The following is a 24,299-nucleotide window of genomic DNA, read 5'->3' as shown; positions in this document are numbered from 1 at the left end:
CTTGAGTTGCCATGTCTAGGCTGCGAGCAGACAAAGTGCCAAAAGTTTCATCGCGGCAGCGGAGGAGGTGGATGTGTCAGGTCAGGATTTGCTCTATTTTGGAATTTACAAAATCTCAAGGAGAACCCAAATGCAAAGTGAATATTTAAGCAAATGTTCAGCCATTAAATTCTGAAGTCGTTAGTATTTAAATGCCATGATGAAAGTGTTTCTCAATGTTAAGTTTTTATATTTATTTACTGAAAACCCTAGGTGTCTTTGGTTAAAAAGTATCTAAGCTGGCTTTTTACCATCCTTAGGTCTTGCCATTCAAATTTTATTTATTCTTTATTATCAGCATCCCCCCAAAAGTTACCTTAGTAACCCAAATAAACCTAATCTCCATCTTTATTAATTTATTAGCCATCTATTTATAAACCATGTAAAAATCCACAAGGCTATGTATATAAACCCAACGCGCACAGTTTTGTTATCCAAAAGGATCAAGTATTTAATGTGGCTTTATTGTACTTTAAATTCCCAGCACATCCCCAGGATTCGTGTAGCCGATTATGAATCACAAAGATTACCGCACATAATTATTATCATCATCGGGGAGGAGGAGAGGGAGACCAGGGGTAGACCCAAAGGTGGCTGGCAGTTAAATGGTCCGCCTGCACACTAATTGTGAGTAACACGTTCGCGTTTACGAAACTTTCCGGGAATTTTCGTCGGAAAACAGCCGACCCAAGGGCCAGCCAGAAGGCCGGAGTTTCGGCCAGACAAGTCCTCATCTGGCATCTCGCAGCTAGACATGCAGTCAGCCGGCAAGTGCTTAGACATTAAAGTTTTGGCGCGTTCGGTTAATAGACCAAAAATTCACCAGGGCCAAGTTTAAAGGGTCGGGCGTCATTAATAGGACTCTCTCTTCTATCCTCACTCCCTAATTAAAGCCAGTAAACTGCCGGGCTTGCCTTTAATTTTAGACCATTCTATGGCATCGAAAATCAATAAATTTAAAATGTACAAGCGAATAAAATCGTAGCCATCGAAGGGGGCAAAAGCAAAGATGTGGAAAAAAAGAAAACAAAATTCCAGCCATAGAGATGATAGGGCGGCCAGCGAGTCCCTTTTCGGGGGATGTTGTTGCTGAGGCGACAAAGCAAGCAAGGAATCGCCGAGCCAAACATCCTTTTGTCAATACAAAATACGTATATAGTACAACAAAACAAATAAAAGCGCCCGAACGAGCGCCCCATGAGCAAAGACAAAGACAAAAGTCAGGAGTGCAAAAGACAAAAAAAAAAAACAAAGGCAAAATAACTCGGTAGCGCCCACAGGACTCACAGGACACGAAGTTCAATGGCGCAGCGCATGCGCCAAATCTCAAAAGCTGGGGAAGGCAAATGGCTGGCTCTCAACGTTTTTTTGCCCAAGAGATGGCAAAACGCTCCCCAAATGGCTAAAATGGCGCACACGCACACAGAAACACATTGGCCATTTCCATTTCTCCTCCAAAATGGAGAGAATTTCCTCGCCAGCATCGGATGCCTGTGCATTTTGCCCAAGAAGAGCAAATGATTTTTAACAAATTTCATTAACATCAGAGGTCCGTAATCATTCAAGCATCGCGTTTCGTAACAGGGCCAGGTCACAAGAGTCCGATACTGGCCATTACCAAAAAGATCCCAACTGCAATCACGGCCAGTGTCCAAGTCTGCAATGTGTGTCCCTTGAAACAGTTGTTGCCAAGGCATTCGCCGAGATATCTAGTAAAGAAAACGCTCGCGAAAATTATGTAAAAGTCTGTGAACGTGAATTTATATATATTTAAATATATAGTTTCCTCTATTGCAAACCAAAGGATTCCAATATGATCGACGAGCAGCATCCCATGCAGATCGGAATGTGTAAGTATCGAAGGACTCGACGGTTGTGATTTCCCAAATGAAACTCAAATACCGTCGGCTTTTCCACACCCCAAAAGTTATAAAACCCGACGGCATTTTTTTTATCAAGAAAATATTTTAAAATGTTCATAAACTATTCTAAATGATGGCTAATTTATTATTTGAAGTGAAAGTATAGTGATTTGTGGTCCCTGTTGCTTAACAATGTTGCATAAAAATGTTACTTATAAGTTTGCACTTAATTTTCATTTATGTAATATGTTTACATTGTCTGTTTAAGTTATTCACGTAAAAAAAAGTTGAATTATTGTTTTTTCATGGAATCAAATATATAGAAGTAGTTCTTTATTACTTTTAAATCTTTTATTCAGTATATTTATAGAAAGATAGATATATTATCCAAACACCCAAAGAAAGCATTTATAACAATTAAAGAATAAGTTAAGGGAATTGAAATGTCAATTTAGAATTTATTTAAATTCTTTTGGTTAGTCTTCTCAACGAAATATAAGTTATATTATTTGTAATAACGATTTTGTTCGGAGCTGCATTAACTAGTCCAAAAATATTTCTTTGAGGAAAGGCATAACTTCAATCAGTTCACAAACTATCCAAATATTAAAGATATCTTAAATATTTGTTATTCTAACACACATATATTAAAATCACTTGAATCGACAAAGACAATGACTAAATAATAGAAGTAAAAATAGTTAAAAACTCCACTTTAGCCACTTTAATTGTAATCTCCTGCTGCACATATTATATCAATACCATTTGTGCAAAATATGCATAGAAACATTGCATAGAATTGGCACAATCCAAACCGGAAACACTCGAGTTCAACTGGCAATGGGCCAGTGAAAATTTCAACATATTTTCCAGTGCAAAGCAAATTTTGACTTCTGTCAGAGATTAGGCCCAAAACAAAGCATTTATGCTGCGATTGCTGGCACAACAAAACGGCACCATAACTTCATTGTGCGCCCAAATCCGATTAAATAAAACGCTGTCAGTGGCTGCCGTGGAGAGCTGCTGCCAACTGACAGCGGATTTGCGACTCGGAACGGTGGCAGCACACAGCATCCTGGCAGAGCGGCAGCCGGGGAATCCCAGCATCCTGGCAAGGGTTTCCGCCGACTGCCGACTGCCAACATATGCCGCCAGCCGCTGAAACCAACGTCGTGAGTCCATGGTGCCTCATTCCCTTCGAATTTCATAAGCCCAAGCATATTTTCATGCAAAGGGTGGAAATCCTCCCTGTTGATTCATTTAAATGCTGTCTCTGACCCCGGTTCAATGAAATTCGTTCATAATCTAGTTATAAGCAGGGCCACCCTTAACCCGCCCCTCGGTTATGCTGCACATTAGAATCTAATTAGGGCGGGGGCAAGTTGCCAGTGAACTGACTATCAATGTCGGCTTTGCACTTGTCCGTCTCGCAAATCCTTGAATCCTTCGCCCAGGCATGTCCGGCAAACATGTCGAAATACACTTTTACTCAAACATCAAATGACGGCGAATGACGGAGCACAAAAAGTGTAACAGGTGTGGCCGCTGAGCGGATTATTCAGCGGCACTCCTTAGTAAATAGCTTCAGAAGTGTCAGAAGTTAAGGATAGTCGGGGAACAAGGATTATAGTATAGTATAGAGGAAGAGCAGGAGCAGAGTCAGAACCAGGATCATAATCTGGAGAGTGGGTGGCAGCCTGCAGGAGACCGTAGTTACTACAGACAACATATTGACAAGTATTTCTTTTTTAATCCAAAGTCACCCCATCAGTTCAGATAACAGAAACTGATTTATCTCAATTTGATAGTAGTAAAAAGTCACATTTAATTGGAAAATGCCACAATATATATATTATTATTATTATTATATAATTTAAAAAAGAGAATTTAAAGAAATTATGGATAATTTCGGTTTATTATGATTTAATACTTTATAATATTTATGATATGATGATTTGATATGCTTAGCTTTGTCAGTAAATATCTTAATTACCATTCAAAGGAATACCTTTTACCTTACCCTATTCCAAATTATATATTTTTTTCTTCTTAACACATTTGTATATCCTGGTCAGTAAAACGGCAATTAGATTAACTCGAATTGAATTCATTTACAACTGCATTCAACTTTTTTCCACATTTGTAAACCACATAGAAAACCAGAATAATTAAAACCATAACTGCATAAATCGGTTTTACCTCAATCATCGTAAGAGGTGTAGCACAGAGTGTTGTTAATCCGCAACAATGACGATGGAACACTTAAACATTCTGAGCATATTTCTGGCATAAATTGGCATGCCAGTTATAATGTTTGTTTCGAAAAATTTAATGAAATTACGAACACATTTAAATCACTCAGTTTTGCGGAGTGACAAACACACAGACGCACACAGAAAACACTCTGAACGGGGGGAAAAACATGTGAAAAGCATGAACAAAAGCCGGGGAAACAAATTACGATGAAATTTCAGCAATTTGCCATAAATTGAGACAACAAGGCACAAAAAGCCAACCCAGAGTCAGCACCGCAAATGTACAGTAATTTTTTGCCACCAACATGAACAATCGCACATACGCACATCACGTATACGCAGCGTTGGCCGTGTGGCTTTTTTACTCGCCATTTCACCATTTTGCATGGCATTTCAGGGAATTTCGAGTGCAGTGCAGCACACACACGCTGTATATGTTATGTTGGGCCAGTCATTTCAATAATTGCAAAACCACAAATTTACTACAACTCGAAACAGAAACAGTCAGCAGCTGGACATCGGCTCCGCTTCGGTCTATATCGCCGGGGTGACCGTGGACCGCAAATACAAATCCCTTTTTCCTGGACCTATAGTTGTAAATTTGAGGCAAAAAGGCCGCTCCACTCCGGCCGCAATGTGCATGCCGGAGAGTGAAAATAAAAATATCTGAAATGTTTCTCATTTGCATGTTCTCCGGGGGCTGGACGCACGACACGACCGCAAAACCAAAATAGTTCCAATGGACATAAAATGTCAACAGCAGCAGCAACAGCAACTGGGAGCAGGAGCTGGAGGAGGAACTGTGGCCGGACAGCCGCAGGCCGGGGGCCTCAATCAACTGCTGTTGAACGGAAATGAACGCATGTTAACAACACCAGCAACATCGACAGCAGGCGGAGGAGCTGGAGCAGCTGCCACAGGGAGGACTACGAGCAGTGGCAAGGCCGGACACAATGACAAAATGGCGTCAGTCAGCAGAAATGTCAACGGAAGTTGCAGCAACCACAACAGCAACAGCATCAGCAGCAGCAGCAACAACGCCATAAACAAGCAACATCAGCCACAGCAGGGTATGGGACAAATGCCGGGCCCTGGAGCTGTACCCGGACCAGGACCCCCTCTCTGCAACCGCATCACCTTGGGCGAATGCAGCCTCAATGGGATGGACAGCTTTGCGACGCCAGCAGCACCTCCATTGGCAGCCAACACACCGCAAGCGCCTCTGGGTATGGGTTCGGGTTCGATTCCAGTTCCAGGCCAGGGCGGACTGGGTCTGGAGCTTCTCGGTTTGGGCCTTGGACCACCCCATCCGGCGCCGACGAGCCAGTGTGCTCACTGTTGCCAGCCAATTTGTGATCGCTACATCATGCGCGTGGTGGAGAACTCCTTTCACGAGGGTTGCCTCAAGTGCACCGCCTGCTCGCTGCACCTGGTTCACTCCTGCTACGCGAGGGAGGGCAAGCTCTACTGCCGCCTCGACTACGAGAGGTGAGTTCCAATTCCCGGGGTCCTATGACTGTCAAGTGACCTCTGGGAAGTCTGAACACCCTGCATAGGGAGAGAGTATTGACAGGATATCACTTCTTACTTATTTCTTATATTAATTCGGTTGATAGAGATAGATTTAAATAGTTATTTATGTTTAACTTCTCCTGCAGACTCTACATTCGCAATCGTTGCCTTGGCTGTGGCCACAAAATCGCCGCCGATGAGCTCGTGATGAGGTGCCACGAGAATGTCTTCCACCTGAAGTGCTTTGCCTGCGTGGTCTGTGGAGCCCTGCTGAAGAAGGGCGAGCAGTATGTGGTCAAGCAGGGACAGCTCTTTTGTCGCTTTGACTACGAAAAGGAGGTGGAAATGTTGCAGGGATACGGTGAGTTAAGGGATAAATCCAAATGAAAATTATGAATTAAACGATCCCATTTATTAGACTTCTACGGAGATGAGCTCTTTCCGCCCAAGCTGGATGGAAGACGCGGACCCAAGAGACCAAGGACCATACTCAACACCCAACAGAGGCGAGCCTTCAAGGCCTCCTTTGAGGTATCACCCAAACCCTGTCGCAAAGTGAGAGAGAATCTGGCCAAGGAGACTGGCTTAAGCCTAAGGATTGTGCAGGTTAATATTAAATTATTACTTTACAGGAAGAGATATATAAATTTTGATTCTTTCAGGTGTGGTTTCAAAACCAGCGAGCAAAGGTCAAGAAAATACAGAAAAAGGCCAAGCAGGAGCCGCCCAGCAAGGGAGCCAGCGATTCGCAGGACTCGCAGGAATCTCTGGACAGCAGTCTGGCCACCAAGATCAAGGACGAGGCGCACAGCGATAGCGAATCGCAGTTGGAGTCACCGTACTCCACGGCCTCCGACGGACTGAACCGGATGCGATGCACCATCAAGGACGAACAGGAGCAAGTGCCCTTCAACTGCATGGAGACCAACAAGGGTAGGTATTCCCTAAAGGTCACAAACTTGAGGTCATCGGAGAAAACTGAACTAAATGCGAATTCACAGAGAACTGCAACAAGAACAGCGAACCCATACTGAACACGATTCTGGGACTGAGCTATGCCACCTTCCAGCAGCTGATGGGACCCTTTGCCCAGACGCCGATGATCAATCCGATCGATCGACTATATAGCATGCAAAGCTCCTACTTCCGGCCAGAGGAGCTGCAGGCATACGGCGAGTGCGGCGTCAAGGACTCCACGGATCACTAGTCTCTCCGAATTCGAATTTTAAGCCAAAATCAAAATTAGACCTTGTAAAATAAAAGAATGTTAATGTGCTAGCAATCGAACCTAAACACCACCCCAGCCCTAAGTAGGGCAATCCTCATTCCGGTTCGGTGGCACTTGCGCAACATCCACCAACATTTGGCAAGGACGAAGGACGGCTCTGCAGGTGCAGTCCTGGAAATTAGTTCCGCTCGGTTGACAGGCACAAAGCATTTGCCACAGCAGTCGCCTGAACCCCTGAAGGGCGGCACTGATGGTTAAACTGGAACTGGAATGGGCGTAAAATACCGATTCGTCAGGCATAGTTCAAAGGGCCCTGTTTGAATCCGGATCCTGATCTGGAGCCGTATTCGTATCCTCCCGTGACCGCCCCATGATTACGGCCCCCTTAGACAGTGTCGCGTATGCAACCTATTTCTCCTGTTCCAAACTCTTGATTGTTTAACAAGGATAAGCCACATCAGCATATCCTTTATTTTTATATTTATAACTTTTTAAAGTGGATTTCCAACTCCCACCGGGGCAAGTTAAAACTTTTAAAGATTTTAGGTTTCAAAGAGCTCAAACTCAAAAGATATAAATCCCAAATCTAGTTGTGTTGATAAGTAATTTCTTGATATTTCGAAACATTACAACCTTAATGAACACAAATTTGTAGCCTTCTAATTTATCACCACTTTTAACCATAATTTTGCCTCAGATTTCAATAGAAAACACTTGGGCAATCGGTGGCTAATTGATTTTACAGGAACTGCAACACGTGTTTATACAAAATCGTGGCGCAAGCAACCCCGCCAAGGACACCCCTCCGAAGCACAAGTTCATGCAATTTGTCACAATATGTGTCACATTAGCCACAGCAATTGGGCTTAAACGTCACCGTCTCCGGTTCTCCATCCGAAATACCCCTGGCTGTCGTCATCGTCATCAGGATCGTTAACCAGATTAAACCCCAATCGCGACACCGATACGGCCAAGGATATCCCAATGGCAGGGGTTCGCCAAAGGCGGCAAAGTAGGCAAACAAAGGGCCGGGTCTTAACCACCACATAGTTTTTCCACCACCGCCGCTGAATCCTCACCCACCCCATGACCATGTCCTTTTGCAGCAAGCATGTAAGTCGTTTTCAGATACACGCATTAACGTGGCACGTAAAAAAGAGATCCAGTTCCAGAGTCTGTGTCCGCATCATTAATCAAAAGCGGACAAGGCCAAACAAGTGCAAGGACCATCCAAAAAAAAGAAGAACAGAATTGGCCTAACGTAAAGTCGTCCCAAGTCGTAAGTCCTGCAAGGTCCTTGACAGTCGCGTTAATACTTGCTCCTTGGTCAATGATATGTTTCCGCTTTTACACTTCCAAATTGCGTAATTAATTACTGTGACAACGATGGGTAGTTTAGCATTTTAAATATTGTTTCATGGAACTTTTTATATATTATATATTCATTCTATAAATAGTTAAAGTTACCACCCAATCTATAATATTCTTTAAGTCACTTTCCTTTCTAGATATGATTTTAAAATAAATTCATTTTATATTATTATTGATTATTATTCCTCTTTACGTCTAAATAAATCTATCCAATTTATACAAAATTTCTTTAGAAAGTAAACCCCTACTTCAAACCAGAATACAGGTTCCAACTTGATATTTAAAAACATCTAGCATTAAAAATTTAAAACATACTCTTTCCAAATCAAACACCCATTGAAAGGAATCCTGAAAATCACACAATGATTGTTATGGGAAAATCACCCGAGGGGACAGGCTTTTAAAATTGAATCAGTTTGGAAAATCATTGACAAAAGTTGATTTTTCATATGGTACTTATGGATTTCCAGCTCGTAATATTTCCCAACAGCACTTTATGTAAACAATAAAAATCAAAAATCAATTTAAGGTCCACATAAAAGAGCATCATAATACCATTCCGCAAAAGAGGGACAAATCGTACACAATAAACCATATTCCATTCGCAAAAATAAATGTGCATTTGGTTTTTATTTTCATAGGACGCATGTGTTGACAAAAGGCTAAAGTGGCCACAAAATGAATTGGATTTTTGAGTGAAAAATGTTTAAAACAATCATGAGAAAATGCGTGGGAATATGTTATATTCCTTTTTCGATACAAAGTTATCAATTAAGTGATTTAAAATATGTAGATAGGATCTAGAAATAAAGCAAAATGTAATGTATCCTCTTGAATAATCAAACTATTCTTTTTGGATTTTTTAGGTGAAATTAAACATATTTGTTCATTGAAAAAGAAGATGATTTATTAGCAGCAAAAATAGTAAAAACTATAGCTTATGCAACATAATTACTTTGAAGAACTATACGTACTGGTTGTTTTGAGAGAAAGAAACTATTCAGCAATATGGCATGTGAAATGAAGATTCTTTTGCTGCGAAACTTTTCACTTATAATTATGTAAATCGGTTCCCATGAACACGAACCCCTCGCCGCAGAGGACCGCACACAAATTGTCGAGCAGCAGATGTCACTCGGTGGCCTTCTCCTGGCCAAACAGTTCGAAGAAGTCACTTGTGGCAGTTGTTTGCCATCATTGAGTCGGTGGGTTAAGGGGTTTTCGGAAGCTTTAGTTTTCCTGGGCCCCGCAATCTAAATGCAAATGGACGGCCAATGACTGAATGTGAGCCGCTGGCCCAGAAAGCCACAAAGCCATAACCAGGAATCTCTCGCATAATACGCACAGAAGCCAAAAAGGACGATGGCGATGGAAGTGGCGGCGGCGGGGACTAAATGAGAAGGACGACGAGTCACTCAATGTAGTTGCGGCTGGGAGACGACTCCTATATGCGTGTGTACGTGCCACGTATGTGTTTGAGTTCGACATTTGGCACAAAATTCATAAATGCTAATTTCAACACATTGCGCACACGCTACAAATATGAATATTTACCATAACTACGCAAACAGGCGCAGACACACGCACACACAAATCGACTTCGATTGCCTGGGAAAGCTGGGAAAGCTGGCAACCAACACTTTGCTTTGGTTTCAACTTCAGTTGGGTTCGGGTTTAATAAAATCCTTTTGCGAAATGAAGCAATTGTGCATTTCAGCCTGCTGCTGCCTTGCACAGATACAAATGTGCACAGAAAGAAAAGTAGCACAATGTTAAGGGAAAGAAATCATATAATATATCATATTAAAATATCTTTATAGGTGATTTTCCCCACCATTATATCTTGAAAACAAACACATCCATTTGGTTCCTAGTTCAACCTTAAGGTTTACAAGATTTTAAATCTAATAACCAAAGATTATGGTTAAGGATTAAGTCTTCTCTAGGTGCACAAATGGGACTATCAATGGCTGAGACAAGGACGTGGGTGAGGTGGCTCTGGGGCTAGGCAAATATGCGTCAAAATCGCACAGACGCACAGTTTTTGAATGCCAAATGGAGACAGGATGGCAATGCATTACGTGCATAGGCATACAATAGTCTATATTTGTCTACTTGATGCCACAGATTGAGATTGGTTTTGTGCCCTGTGCCGGGGCCTGTATCCTGAATCCTGAATCCTGAATACTGAATCCTGATTCCTAAACGTAATTGGCCACTTGGCTGCCGACTCGACCAGGCCAGGCTAGGCTATCCTGGGCGTCACATGCCGCTCTGTGGGCCCCGGGGCCCACACTTTGACGTTAAATTGAAAATTTCTTTCAATTGAGCTGCCGATGGCCAACGGACTCAGCCACCACATTATTAGTTCAAACTTGGCCCGGGTCGTGCGACTAATGAGTTTCTAATAGGCCTGCAAAGTGGCCCCCAAAGTGTGGCTAGGTTCTAATGAGAAAAATTTCCCTGCCGGGCTTTTCTATTAGAATTAATATTGAATATGCCAAAGGTTTATTTGAATTGTGCATAGTGAACACTCGGCTTCAGGGTAATTGAAAGAAAATTTAATGCTTTATCAGCAACGTCAAAATGTACAATTAACTTAAGTGGGATTTCACAAAACCATTTCGATATTTTGAAAATTAAACTGAATCTGTGATTCTGTCCACTTGATTTATGCATCATTATATCATTATCTGACAACTGAGTAGAAATGTGTAAAAACTGATTCAAAAACACTTTTTTGAACACTGAAATAAGTTGAAATCCTTGAAAAATATTAGATTAAATTGATATAACCTCAAGGAGGTTGCTATCTTCTCCCGAATCATTGTGATTTTGTGGCCTCGCCTGGAAATTAATTGTATCTGAATTTGCCTTTAGTGATTCGTCCTGGCTGGTCTCGCCCACGATTCGGGAATACGAAATTTGAATTGCAAAGCTCGACAGCTGGCGAATCGAACAGGAACTACGAGAATGTGTGTCTTTGTGTGTTTGGTCCCCAGTGCCAATCCTCCGGCTCATCGTCGCCTTTTGCCGGCTGATTTTGACAGGCGAATCGCCAGGATCAGAGTCCTGGAATCAGGATACCAGTTGACAGGCCAGACACCAAAGGGGCGTATAGTTCAAGACAATGAATGTGTAGCTACAGCCGGATGAAGATTGACTTTCGGGCCAAGGTGTTGCCAACTGGAAGCCAACTGAGAGCCAAATGCAAATGAGCAGCCAAGCAGCAAGCAGGCGAGCAGGGAGTCGTTTAATATGCAAATTTCGAATACATATTTAAGGCGAAATTCAACACGTTCTTCAGTTGATGCAACCGACTTCAAGGACTTGAGGGTTGATTGATGATTGAATGAAAAAATAATACAATTTAATGTTTCGAATCGGTATTTATAAACTGTAGCTTCGGGTAAACCCAAAAATAATTCGAAAATGCATTGCATATTTTTTTCATATGATTGGAATGTTTTTCATTATGCTCCCGATAAAGTGAAAAAAAACCGAGGCAACATCAAATGGATGCCAACAGGACGGATGAGTGTTGTCTTCTAAGTGGGTTGAAGTGAAGTTGAACCATCGCACGCACTGCGAGTCGAGAGTCGAGAGTCGCGAGCATGTATTAAAAATATCTTGTAGATACTTTGGCAGCAGCCACTGCGAGTTCAGTAGCTCAAAGCCAGAAGTTGAGCCCGCGGCGCCACTAGAAATCAACTGCAGCATACTAAGGGAATAAGATGTTGGGCTGCAGCCGCCGGAAAAAATGTTTTTATTACATTTCGCGCGCGTATTTTGCGCTACTCATGAAATACTTGAAGAGCAGCTCTACCGTGGAGTCAAAATAAATAAATATCAAGGCACAAAAGGATGGCGAGAGTTTCGGTATAATTCCAGGCAGGACCCCCAACCTATTCACAAAAAATAAAAATGGAAAAAACTCACCATCTCGACATCAGTCACACTCACGCACACAGCCGCGCGCATCAAAGCGTATTCACAAGTGGTCCTTGGTCCTTGGTCCTTTGCGCCTTCCTGATTTTTGAAAGGCTAGGCTAAAGCATATTTAGCCAGCACAGTCCCTCGACTTTCTTTTCCGCGGACCTGAAGGAGTTGTCTAGGAAACTTTGCTGCCAGCTACTCAAGTCGCTGCTCAAGTTGTTGGTCGTATCCGCGCAAATACAAGATGCTGCCGGAGAATCATCCGAAATGCCAGCTAAAAAAAAATTAAAACGGAAAATTGAATAAAATGAAAGGAAGGAAATAAAACGTAACCAGATACTTGTCAATAGCCTCGCGGATCGGATAGTTAAAGCAATATATGAACTGCCGGAAATGGAGCTCAAAGAAGTTGAGTATTTATGTGAGTTTCCCATTGCATTTAATATTTGAATTATTTTTACAGCTGATTTCTTGGTTACTGATTTCATTTAAATATATTCACAAACATATAAAATAAGAACTTGGTTCCTGATAGTATAAGAACTGATTCTGATGCATTTTTGGCTTCTTTATGATATTAGAGAAACTTGGACTTACCCAAAAAATTAGCAAATAAATTGATCAATTCTTTGCTTTTTTCTGTACATTTACTCATATTTATATTCTAATTTAAATGGTTACTATATGATTGTTTCAGTAATATCCATTACCATAAGGCATCGCTACTACAATCTGACAATGGGAAACGGAACTTGGCTATCAAAGAAGTCTCTAAGAACCCAGCACACAGACCTGTCGCCATTTAATGTGATTTTATATCGGTGTATCCTTGCCGCATCCTGCTCTTTGTCGAGGACACTCCACTCGCGGACTTGACTTGTGCTTTGGCTTTGCCGTTAGCACTGCGATTTTCTTCCATTTTTTTCCTGAATGCAGATTATGTTTTCATTAAATTATGGTAGCTATGGTTACTTTTATACAATCCAGAGCTACTTCAAACGCGAGAGTGGTGCGTGCCAAGTCGTTTGCGACCCGTCGCCGCAGACTCCGCCTCCTCCAGGTCCCTTTTCTAAGGAGGGGAGGGGTGCCAGGACACCCGAAGAAAGAGCCTAGGAAAAAGAATTCGCACAATACACAAAAGCATTGTGAGATGGGTGCCGGGAAAATGGCATACGAAATGTGAATGGGTAAAAGTATAGGGAGGGGGTTCTGGGTTCCATGGTAGTCGTAGTTTATTTTTATTACATTTACTCGCTTCCCAGGACTCCCGTTTCGCAACTCCCACTCGTATCCTTGCATCTGAATGCATCGTGATCGTGACATGTGCGAGGATTCGAAGGAAACGGAAGTATCCAGGCTATTTTTATACTCTTCCTGAGGATGATTTTCATTTTACACAGTTTGACAAATAACATTCACTTGATGTTTTTGAAGCAGTAATTATAATTTATATATTTTCTTTACTCTGAAAGAAAAATAGGCTTTAATTTAAAAGTGTAAGCTGTGCTTTTGGATTACAAATCTTCATAAAATAATTTGCTTATTTTGAATTATATTTCACATATTTTAAGGGTATTTCAACATGGTAGTTTCTTTATTTTTTCCCCTGCTAAATTGACACGAGACACGCTGGTGTGTTTGTGTGAAGAGAAAGCTTTTCCTTTCCGCTTTCCCTGGTGTTGTTGGTAGTGCGGCACGTACATTTATTACTTTTGCCATACCCTATACACACGCGCACACACACCCCGAAAAAAGCAAGTGCGATTCGCAGTCTCCTACAGATGCATGCATGCAAAGCGCTTCTCATTTTTTATTGCGAAAATGTAACGTGCCGCATGCGAATTGGTTGCTTTGACTGTGCCCCATCATCCTCATCCTCCATCCGACATCCGCCATCACCCATCCTCGCAAAAAAAAGTCACTCCGGCAGCCATTTCGGCACCGCCATCGCTTTTAATGTTAACTTTTTCCGTGCCCCACTTGCGAAGAAAATATGAAAAATATTCGTAATAGAGTTGTTTGAAATGTACAATAAGCATTCAAGTGGCTTCGCCGAATGCCGGGGATATTCCAAGAGGGTAGCATATGCTCGAAGGGGGCCACACGGCGTATGGGTGATGCCGTTAATGTGGAGCCAGGGACTTGCGTCAAGGATCTGGCTAAAATGTAATGGGTCAAATATATAGGATAAAGGCATTTTAAAATTACACATTTTTAATGAAATTAACCATTTGAAAGACTAGCCATGAGAAGACTACAACTTGAAGGAGAATTCATATAATATTGTAATTATCCTGTTATTCGTTTCTATGAATATTCTACAAGACTTTTTGCAGGAAAAGAATTTCCAGTAATATACCCCTATCCTAGACCCACTTTTTCCCATTACAAGACACCCAAAGGACTCGCATCCATCATCGCTCACGGTGCTGCATCCAGGACGCCTCCCGGTTACATATGGGGGCAAAAAAAAAAGTGGTAAAACTCTGTCTTTGACGGTGCAAACGAGTGCCTGAGATACGAGTAGGGAACATTTTTAATAATTTCTGCATCTCTGGCGCTCTGAATGAAAATGGTTGCTTTGATGGCGGCAGCAGCAGCGTAACTAACAATAAAACTTTTTAGTGTGAAGCGGCGACGACAAAAATATGGACACATATGAAGTCATAAAGTCATATTAACACGTACGAATGCTCACAGGATATTAATGTGCAGGGCACAGACACGGACACAGGCCCTGACAGAAGGGCATAGTTTTTATATACGGACTCTGCGATGCTAATATAATTTCATATATTGTGGTTAAATCTTCGCACGGAAAAGGAAATGAGCTTACGTTTTTTTTTTTTGTAATCCCCACTGCGGCAAGCGCAATTTTATTTCGCAAACCGAAGCAAACTAATTTCAGAAAACCAGAAAGTATGCAATGCACCAAAAACTTTATGAATTACAGCAGTGCAGGCAGAAAAAACAATAACAGCAGCAGCCCAAACAATGCCATCCGCTGACCGCAGCGCAAAAACTGCATTCGAAATTGTTTCTCTTATTTTTTTAAACACATTCTACGAACCCAAAAGAGCTCCATCAGGGTGGGGGGTACTTGATGCGAAAAAAGCCAATACGGGTACGGGCCAGGACCGATTTAATCACCGACTTCTTCAAAATCGTTTTCGAAAAAGGGATTTTGGACAAGTGGCTGATACGCTGGGATGGAAAACCACGTTTGCGAGGTGGGATTGGTTAATATTCCCCTTTATTACATATACATTGATATAAATATTCAAATATGAAAGTTTTGCAAATTAACAACGAAATCAATTGCCAAAATGTACCAACAGTTTTTATTGTTATACCCTATCAGTCAAAAGTTTGCAAAGCAGTGAGTCATCTCAGACCATATAAAGAATATATATTCTTAATCAGCACCAACAGCCTGAACAGTAAGTAACTATGATCAGTAAGTAACTATGAGCAGCAAGTAACTCTGATCAGTACGTATGAATGAAAATTAAGTAACTCTGAACAGTAAATATCTATGACGAGTAAGTAACTAAGAGCACTAAGTATCTATGACCAGTAAGTAACTATGATCAGTAAGTAACTATGAGCAACAAGTAACTCTGATCAGTAAGTATGAATGAAAATTTAGTAACTCTGAACAGTAAATATCTATGTCCAGTAAGTAACTATATCAGTAAGTATCGAAGTATGTAAAGGGACCATGGCAAGAAATAAAGTGAAATATAAAGTCTAGAGCTAGGCCTGATCCCACCAACAGCATCATACATAATATAAATGTCATGGTTAAGACTTACCGCAGTAAAGGACACGTCATTGCTTACATCCTTCCAGTGTAGTGATCACGAATGGTGACTTCATCCACGTGGTGACTTCTTCCAGGTCATCCAGATGTTTTGAATTGGCCACGTCATATTTTTGAGCTCGAAGGCTGATCACTTGCACTATCACTACCGATGTGAACACTAGGTACCCCTAGGACAGACTGAGGCGCGCGCGACCTCAGCGCCTCTATTTATAGTCCCCGGGGAAAGAGAAGAGAAGAGAAAGTGAGTGTGAGTGCGCGGGAGAGGAGTTGCCTCTAGAGATTAACATAAGCGATAGCCATAGAGAGAGAGAGAGAGAGAGGGGGAGGCAGAGATAAACAGCGAGCTATTTAATTTAACTATAATAAATAAGTAACTATGAGCAGTAAGTAACTCTGATCAGTAAGTATCCACGAATATTAAGTAACTATGATCAATAAGTATCTATGGACAATAAATAACTATAATCAGAAATTAACTCTGAACAGTAAGTATCTGTGACCAGTAAGTAATTATGATCAGTAAGTATCTCTGACCAGTAAGTATGTATGATCAGTTACTAACTTTGAACACTAATAAACAATGACTTGCAACTTTTGTAACACAACACATTTCTAAAACGTGGCTGGCAGCAGTCACTTCGTTCCGGGGATGTTAGAACGAGTTGAGAATCATACGCACAGATGTGCGAGATGTGTTTTGGAACAAATTTAAGTGAAAACTATTTTATTAAAACTATGCAGTTATTCTTTTATATCATTTTACTAGTATATAAATCGGAGCATGCCAAATCGGTGGACTATATATACATATATATACCTGATATTGGAACAATCGGACGATTTAAGAACCTATGTTCAGTAATTAACTATGATCAGTGATTAACTATGAGAGGTAAGTAACTAAGAGCAGTAAGTAACTCTGAACAGTAAATATCAATGAACATTAAGTAACTAGAATCAGTAAGTAGCTATGGTCAGATAATAACTATGATCAGTAATTAACTCTGAACAGTAAGTATCTATATTTAGTAAGTATCTATGACCAGTAAGTATGTATGATCAGTTACTTACTTTAAACACTAATAAACAATGACTTGCAACTTTTGTAACACAACACATTTCTAAAACGTGGCTGGCAGCAGTCACTTCGTTCCGGGGATGTTAGAACGAGTTGAGAATCATACGCACAGATGTGCGAGATATGTTTTGGAACAAATTTAAGTGAAAGCTATTTTATTAAAACTATGCAGTTATTCTTTTATATCATTTTACTAGTATATAAATCGGAGTATGCCAAATCGGTGGACTATATATATACATATATATACGTGACATAGGAACAATCGGACGAATTAAGGAACTATTATCAGTAATTAACTATGAAAGGTAAGTAACTAAGAGCAGTTAGTAACTCTGAACAGTAAGTATCTTGACCAGTAAGTAACTATATCAGTAAGTATCTAAAGTTTTTAAATATATGAGTAAGTATCTAAGTATGTAAATGTGACCATAGAAATAAGGAAATAAATTGGAATATAAATTCAAGACCTAGGCCTGATCCAACCAGCAGCTTCATACATAATATAAATGTCATGGTTAAGACTTACCGCAGTAAAGAACACGTCATTGCTTACATCCTTCCAGTGTAGTGATCAAGAATGGTGACTTCATCCACGTGGTGACTTCTTCCAGGTCATCCAGATGTTTTGAATTGGCCACGTCATATTTTTGAGCTCGAAGGCTGATCACTTGCACTATCACTACCGATGTGAACACTAGGTACCCCTAGGACAGACTGAGGCGCGCGCGACCTCAGCGCCTCTATTTATAGTCCCCGGGGAAAGAGAAGAGAAGAGAAAGTGAGTGTGAGTGCGCGGGAGAGGAGTTGCCTCTAGAGATTAACATAAAGCGATAGCCATAGAGAGAGAGGGGGAGAGGCAAAGAGAAGCAGCGAGCTATTTAATTTAACTACATATAACTATAACTATATATATATTTAATTTAACTATATATATACATATATGTACCTGATATTGGAACAATCGGATGATTTAAGGACCTATGTTCAGTAATTAACTATGATCAGTAATTAACTATGAGAGGTAAGTAACTAAGAGCAGTAACTAACTCTGAATAGTAAGTATCAATGAACATTAAGTAACTAGAATCACTAAGTAGCTATGTTCAGATAATAACTATGATCAGTAATTAACTCTGAACATTAAGTATCTATATTTAGTAGGTATCTATGACTAGTAAGTAGGTATGATCAGTTACTTACTTTGAACACTTATAAACAATGACTTGAAATTTTTTTAACAACACATTTCTGTTCCGGGGATATTAGAACGAGTTGGGAATCATAAGCACAGATGTGCTAGATGTGTTTTGGAATTAATTTAAGTGGAAGCTATTTGATGAAAACTATGCAGTTATTCTTCTATATCATTTTATTAGTATGTAAATCGGATCATTCCAAATCGTTGGACTATATATAGTCCAGTATATATATATATATATATATATATATATACATATACATATACATATACATATAGAAATATATATATGCTATAGGAACGATCGGAAAATTAAAAAAAAAACAAGAAAGGAAGCTAACATCGGCTCGCCGAAGTTTGTATATCCTTGCAGATAGAACTTCTTTGACTAGGAATCCATACAATATAAATTATATATATTTGTGTTTAAAACAATGAAGTAGTACTGGCTTTCATTTCATTCACCTATACATATTATATTTGCAGCTTTACATTCCCAGATTTGCATTTTTGCTCAACATCAAACGATCGTTTGTATGGCACCTATATGATATAGTCGTCTGATTTTCATGAAATTTGACCCAAAGTTTAAGACTAATATAAAATGGCTAAACCTTAAATTTGATGAAAATCAGTTGAAAACTGTAAAAGTTATAAATTTAATTGTATTAATTTCTCGATCGTTCCTATGGGAGCTATATGATATAGTAGTCCGATTTTTAAAAAATTTTACAGAGTATAATAAAATGGCTATATCTCAAATTTGATGAAATTCTGTTGAAAACTGAAAATGTTATAATTTTTTTTGTAAAAATTATCCCATCATTTCTATGGCAGCTATATGATATAGTCGTCCGATCTGGCCCGTTCCGACATATATACGAGTGAGAGCATATAGAAGGCTAACTACTCATTCAGATAGTTTCAAAACTGTAAGACTAGTTTGCGAAGAAACGGACAGACGGACAGATGGACAGACGGACAGGAGGACATGGCTAGATCGACTCGGCTGCTGATCCTGATCAAGAATATATATATACTATATGGTCGGAGGTGCCCCCTTCACTGCGTTGCAAACTTCTGACTGAAATTACAATACCCTGCAAGGGTATAAAAATTAAAACTTGTAGAGGTGAATCAAATAAAAGCAGACGTTACTTCTTTTTTTTAACATAAGTGACTTAAGGGCGTACAAACACCTTAAATACCTTAAAAATTCCCAATTATATAGCTTATAAAATACTCATCGATCAGCCCTCGTTCCGAGCTCTCACACACGCATCTGTCCGTAACCACAAATGGCCAGCAGCTCGGCTAGGTCGGAGTTGCATTCGAAGTGGGTTGGGGAAAGGAAGTGGTAGGAGACCGCGAGGCCACTTGTATGGTGCACAAGTGGCGGTGCCACTGCAGCAGGACCATCAAGCGCTATCCAATCGCCATCCAATAAATTGCTGCCCCGGAGTGTGTCCGATGGCAACCAACTCAAGTTGAAATTGGTCAAAAGTTTAACATATTTGCGTGTGTGTGTCTGCGGGAAAAAGGGGAAAATGGTGGTGTTGGCCTTTCCGGTCGTTTTTGGCGCATTTTCGGGGTATAAACGGGTGGCGTTACCCACGACCAGCAGAATAAGGGGATACGAGCTTTTGTTTTTGTCGAGTGCGCCCCATCGCAATTTTTGGTACTTATATATGTAGGGGAACGGATAACTCAGCCGTTTAATCGTTTAACATGAGTAAACAAAAACTTAAAGCCAGCTTAAAACAAATTAAAAATTCATTTGGTTTCGGAAATTATAAAAATAAACAACTTCGTTATAGATAATCCAACAATAACTTTCGTACAAACTAAATAATAAATAGATAACATAAAGCTTACAATAAGTATAAGGGTATTCAACAAGTAATAAGGCTTCTTCGCTAGATTTGTATAGTGTATTTACTGCTAGTTTAGATTACATATTCAAAGTATTCTTTCCTCAATTTCACTTCAATATTTGACTAGTTTCAGCTAACAGATTTATTCATAACTACGGACTAAGCTTGTGCTTTTGAGTAGAGGTACAGAATTGCTGCTTGAGTATATGCATTCAATAATCTCACAAGGAACGTATTACGACTAAGGCCTCAAGGCGAAAGGCAGCGCCTACGAACTACCTCAGCATTGCGGGGTAACACGTTTTTTCGGCATCCGACAGCGCGCTAGGTAACAATCTAATCGGGGTAATACAAAGGCGTCGCACAACCGTTGGCAAGCTTTGACTAGCACTTTGAGATTCCAGTAAATGACTAAACAGATTCCACTGAGGGTTGGGTAAGAACCACTCTTCCCAGCTTGGCTTAGCTTCTCCTTGGCTTACTGCAGCACACAAACGGCCGAGGCACCGCTGTATTGGTTATTCAAGCGTCGTCGCATTCCCTCTAGGTAAATGTCACGGCTGAACAGGCCAGCAGCCAGGGGTATTCTATAAATAAATAATTAAAATGAATAAGTATTATTATAGTATTATTTGAAAGCAATCTCTTAACTGTTACTTTTAACACTTATTGAATTATCGATAGAAAAAACTTTTTGATTAAACAGAACCAAAACATTGCTATTATTGGCAGATTATCTATATTTATAATAATGATATGGCTTACGCATCGGTTCCGGCCCGAATGAGGGTTCGGAAGAGCGCCCAAACCGGCTTGTGGTCCGAGGTGGTTATCGACGGTACCGAGTCGTAAAGCAGACACTGGACATAGGGTTGCGTTGGCGTAGACACTCCCGGAACAAGGGTTTGACGACGGATGACAAGGCCCTGCATCTGGCGATACTTGTAGAGGATGCGGTCCGTATAGGCGGGTGCACGCTGCTTAGACGAGGTGTCAAAGTTCTGGCTGCCCGGATCATACTTGTACGTGGGTGGAAATGTAATGTTCGCCTCCATGAATCCACGGAAGGCGGCTCCATCGGCCAGCACGGAAGACAACTGATCCGTGTGCATGTAGCCGTGTGGTAGGTGCGATGGCAGCGGGAACTTGGTATTCTGTATCCACTCTAGCAGCTTCTCTCGTGGCTCACTCAGCCGGAAGTTTAAATCTCCGCACCAGAAAACATTATCAAAGTTCTGCGTTACATCCTTATTCTTGTGCCGCAAATTTGGCAGATTCCGAGGCAGATCCAAGGCATTAATAATCCGCTTCACGTCCGATACTCGCTCTTTCACCTTCTGCTGGTGCGCTGTCAAATGCGAGGTCACAAACAGCATGGAAGTGCCAAAAAGGCAAAAGGATATGGCAACCGCTCCCTTTGTACGAAAAGCTGATCCCGTGCGCACCGACATCGAGGCATCCTCCGGCGCCGAGCAATACCAGATGAGATCCCGCCTCATGTACACAGCCAGGTGGAGGGTGCCCAGTGTCGTTGAGTGAAAGAGCACGTGCGACGGTCCTAGTGTCTCCTGTATCATGACTTCCCACTCGAAACGATCCGGGCTGGACTCCTGGGTTCCCATCACCACTATGTCAGGAACATGCTCGACATTTGGCGGCAGCACAAAATCGTTCAGCTGCCTGTAATAAATAATTTATTATTAGTAATCCAAGTCGGAATATGATTGTTAAGACTTACTTGGGTGGACTGTGTCCGTTCATGTTCCATGTGCCCACGAAGATAGTGACCTCCTTCTGGGGCAGCACGCGGCTCAGTTCGCTGGGACCGAGCAGCGAGGTAGATCCCAGCCTGCCATCTAGGAAGCTCCGTTCCCTTGCCTTCTCCGCTGGGATAAGGTTCAAGGCATGCGCCGCCATCAGGGTCTGTCGGGCCAGATTTGAGCCCGATCCTTGTCGTTGAAGGGTCATGTTCTCGTGGGACATGAAACGCACCCCGGCCTGGTCCTGCATCGGTTCGATTCCATCGGGTTGGGTGGCAATATTGGGCGAGGACATGTGCTGTGGCGTGGTAGCTCTCTTTATATCCCCCGGCTCCTCAGCGGCGTGCAAGGGCGGCAGTTCCTGACCGGGTGGAAAAAGCTTAAGCCGCAGTCGAGAACGACAGGCGGACACGGCGATGGGTCTGATAGGTGACCGATGCTGAAGGCTCTCGCTCCTGGTCACTGAGGCATTGGCGGCAGCACTGCTACACTGCGCAAAGAACGTTTTACTGGCCACCGGTGACTCGGGGGCACTTGCGCACTCGCTTGATGGCCGCGGCCGCTGCGAAGATCCCTCGCTGGAATGCAGCGACACCGAGTTGTTGTCCACCATGCTCCAGCTTAAGGAGAGATTATCTCGTCTCAGAACGCTGTTGCCATCCGGTATGGAGTTATAGCGCACAGTGACTGGTGGCGTCAGTGGCTTCTTTTCCGCCTTGCAACACAGGCTGAACTGGTGGCTAAACCTGTTGTGGTTCGGCGACCGATGCTTGGGCGATTTGCGTCGCATGACCACATCAGCACCGCCATCACTTTGGGAGCCTGCATCGGTGCTGTGGCGATGAGAGTGATTCTTGCTCTTCGAGGCAGGCGGCTTTGTCCGCCGGTGGAAGCTGATCAATCCGCTGTGCGACTTTTCCAGCGGCAGAGTTTGGCTCTTATGGTTGCTGCTGCTGTTGTTGTTCAGGTGGTTTCCCGAAGACTCAGCATTGCACTTGGCAAAGCTGACGTCATACTGACCGCAGGCAGAAACGGGTCTCTGCTGCGATCTTGGCGATTCGGGGGTCACGGGATGCGGCTCTACCTTGCTGGGCCGCTTGCTCAGCAAACCGAACAGGGAGCCAGCGGACTTGTGGCCGGATCGTGGGCTGCTGGTGGTGCTGGTTATTCGCTCCTCGCTGCCCGCCGTGCTGTGCTGCATGCTGGCGTTGCTTCTAATCAGTCCAATCCAAAATGTAACCAAATTAAAGGTGCTAACCGGACATCACGCGCTGGCACCAGCCTTTGTTAAGTTAATTTCTGCTATCTGGCGGATCTCGCGAGCTGAATTCATTGTGCCTGTGCCCGTGCCCGTGCCTTTTGTTGATGTGATTCTCGGCCTCCGTATTAATAGTTGTGCCGCACGTCATCGAACAATGCAAATGCGACTTTGCTCTCCGGCCTGCTCTTGGCTTGCCGCCGCTATGCAAATTATTTCGGGCCCGGCGATGACGTACTCGAGAAATCTGGCTAATTGGTGTGCTGCCGCCTGCTGGCAAGGATTGCGTGCGTGCCCGGCCCTGCAAGTTTTTAATGAATGCAAACAGTTAGCCCAGTGGCTGGCCCAAGGGTATACTTCACTTTGCTCACCTGCAGTCGCCTGGGGATCCTGGAGCCAGGAGCTGAAAGGATTCAAAAAATCAATACACTTGGCAATAACTGTGGTGACACCCCCGCGAACGTATTGTTACTGCCGCCACTTTGGGGGTGGCTCTCGGACGAAGGGTGGCGTGGCGACGACGACGTAACAACATTGGCATGCTGCGGCGCCCACACATCACCAAAGACAACGACAGCACTGAGTGAGCACCCGTCTACCGATTCTCTGGGATCGAGAGATTTATAATTAGCAGCCCATTGTTGCCGCCATCAGCCTTGTTGTTGTTTGTTGGCCTACGTCTAGCATAAAAGCAGCAACAACATGCGACATTCAAGTTCAGGTTCAGGTGCGAACAGATTCCGCGTCTGGGGTTACTCCCCGCCCGTCGCGCACTGTACCTGCTGGCGCCGCTGCCTCTATGCTGCCCTCATGTACGCGATTTATGTAATTTAAATCGGTGCCGAGCACCTTCGAGAGTTGTTTACCGCGAAAAACGATTGCCTTTGGAAATAATAATTTAATAGAGATGGACGAACCTCGATGAAACCATCGATTTATTGAAGCTTCTATAGCTATCGTAATCGATTTTCCGATTTGGCAATCGATTTTCTTTCTTTACACATCCTTTTGAAATTAAACCGGCTACTATTTCCGTTACATTTAGAATTTTCTTTATAAAAATAATATACTTTAATACACAAAATTAAATATGCCCCTG

At 42.2% G+C, this 24,299-nt stretch overlaps 3 protein-coding genes across 5 annotated transcripts in view; 1 reads left to right on the top strand and 2 right to left on the bottom strand.

The window, feature by feature from the left end:
- Lmx1a (LIM homeobox transcription factor 1 alpha) overlaps window positions 1-16,232 on the bottom strand; it is a 75,895-nt gene extending 59,663 nt beyond the window's left edge. The window contains exons 1-2 of the mRNA XM_086833860.1: window positions 16,019-16,232; window positions 12,207-12,477 (exon numbers count right to left, since the gene is read on the bottom strand). The gene's annotated coding sequence lies outside the window, so the exon portion shown is untranslated. The remainder of the gene's footprint in view (window positions 1-12,206; window positions 12,478-16,018) is intronic.
- On the top strand, window positions 769-6,955 carry LOC110179983 (LIM homeobox transcription factor 1-beta.1). Its single transcript, XM_020947573.2, has 6 exons — window positions 769-1,889; window positions 4,891-5,644; window positions 5,815-6,029; window positions 6,087-6,274; window positions 6,331-6,601; window positions 6,670-6,955. Exons 1-6 carry the CDS (start codon window positions 1,853-1,855, stop codon window positions 6,873-6,875), a joined length of 1,671 nt encoding a protein of 556 aa, XP_020803232.2. The 5' UTR covers window positions 769-1,852; the 3' UTR covers window positions 6,876-6,955.
- A 3,993-nt stretch (window positions 16,233-20,225) lies between the features above and the next one.
- Window positions 20,226-24,208, bottom strand: INPP5E (Inositol-3-phosphate synthase). 3 transcript variants are annotated; one of them, XM_020947548.2, is made up of 5 exons: window positions 24,118-24,208; window positions 23,572-23,603; window positions 21,921-23,501; window positions 20,948-21,862; window positions 20,226-20,769 (listed from the first exon to the last, which is right to left on the bottom strand). In XM_020947548.2, the coding sequence occupies exons 3-5, from the start codon at window positions 23,141-23,143 to the stop codon at window positions 20,661-20,663; spliced, it is 2,247 nt and encodes a 748-aa protein (XP_020803207.2). In that variant the 5' UTR covers window positions 23,144-23,501; window positions 23,572-23,603; window positions 24,118-24,208; the 3' UTR covers window positions 20,226-20,660. The 3 variants fall into 3 exon arrangements, with proteins under 3 accessions (XP_020803207.2, XP_020803206.2, XP_086689979.1); XM_020947547.2 differs by having other exon boundaries at window positions 23,980-24,140; XM_086833853.1 differs by having other exon boundaries at window positions 24,067-24,129.
- Between the last annotated feature and the right edge of the window lie 91 nt (window positions 24,209-24,299).

Source organism: Drosophila serrata, unplaced genomic scaffold (assembly GCF_035046125.1).
Source record: "Drosophila serrata isolate PLE 108 unplaced genomic scaffold, ASM3504612v1 contig_272, whole genome shotgun sequence".
NCBI classification, from domain to species: domain Eukaryota; kingdom Metazoa; phylum Arthropoda; class Insecta; order Diptera; family Drosophilidae; genus Drosophila; species Drosophila serrata.
This window is presented reverse-complemented; position numbering and strand designations above follow the sequence as displayed.

What these genes read in the sequence shown, in the direction of transcription:
- INPP5E (XM_020947548.2), bottom strand. Translation starts at nt 23,143, where the DNA reads ATGCAGCACAGCACGGCGGGCAGCGAGGAGCGAATAACCAGCACCACC. An exon ending in AACGGACACAGTCCACCCAA is followed by an intron (nt 21,863 to 21,920) that starts GTAAGTCTTAAC and finishes TATTTATTACAG; the next exon opens with GCAGCTGAACGATTTTGTGC. An exon ending in ATTCGGGCCGGAACCGATGC is followed by an intron (nt 20,770 to 20,947) that starts GTAAGCCATATC and finishes ATTTATTTATAG; the next exon opens with AATACCCCTGGCTGCTGGCC.
- LOC110179983 (XM_020947573.2), top strand. Translation starts at nt 1,853, where the DNA reads ATGATCGACGAGCAGCATCCCATGCAGATCGGAATGT. An exon ending in TCCCATGCAGATCGGAATGT is followed by an intron (nt 1,890 to 4,890) that starts GTAAGTATCGAA and finishes AAACCAAAATAG; the next exon opens with TTCCAATGGACATAAAATGT. An exon ending in TGCCGCCTCGACTACGAGAG is followed by an intron (nt 5,645 to 5,814) that starts GTGAGTTCCAAT and finishes CTTCTCCTGCAG; the next exon opens with ACTCTACATTCGCAATCGTT.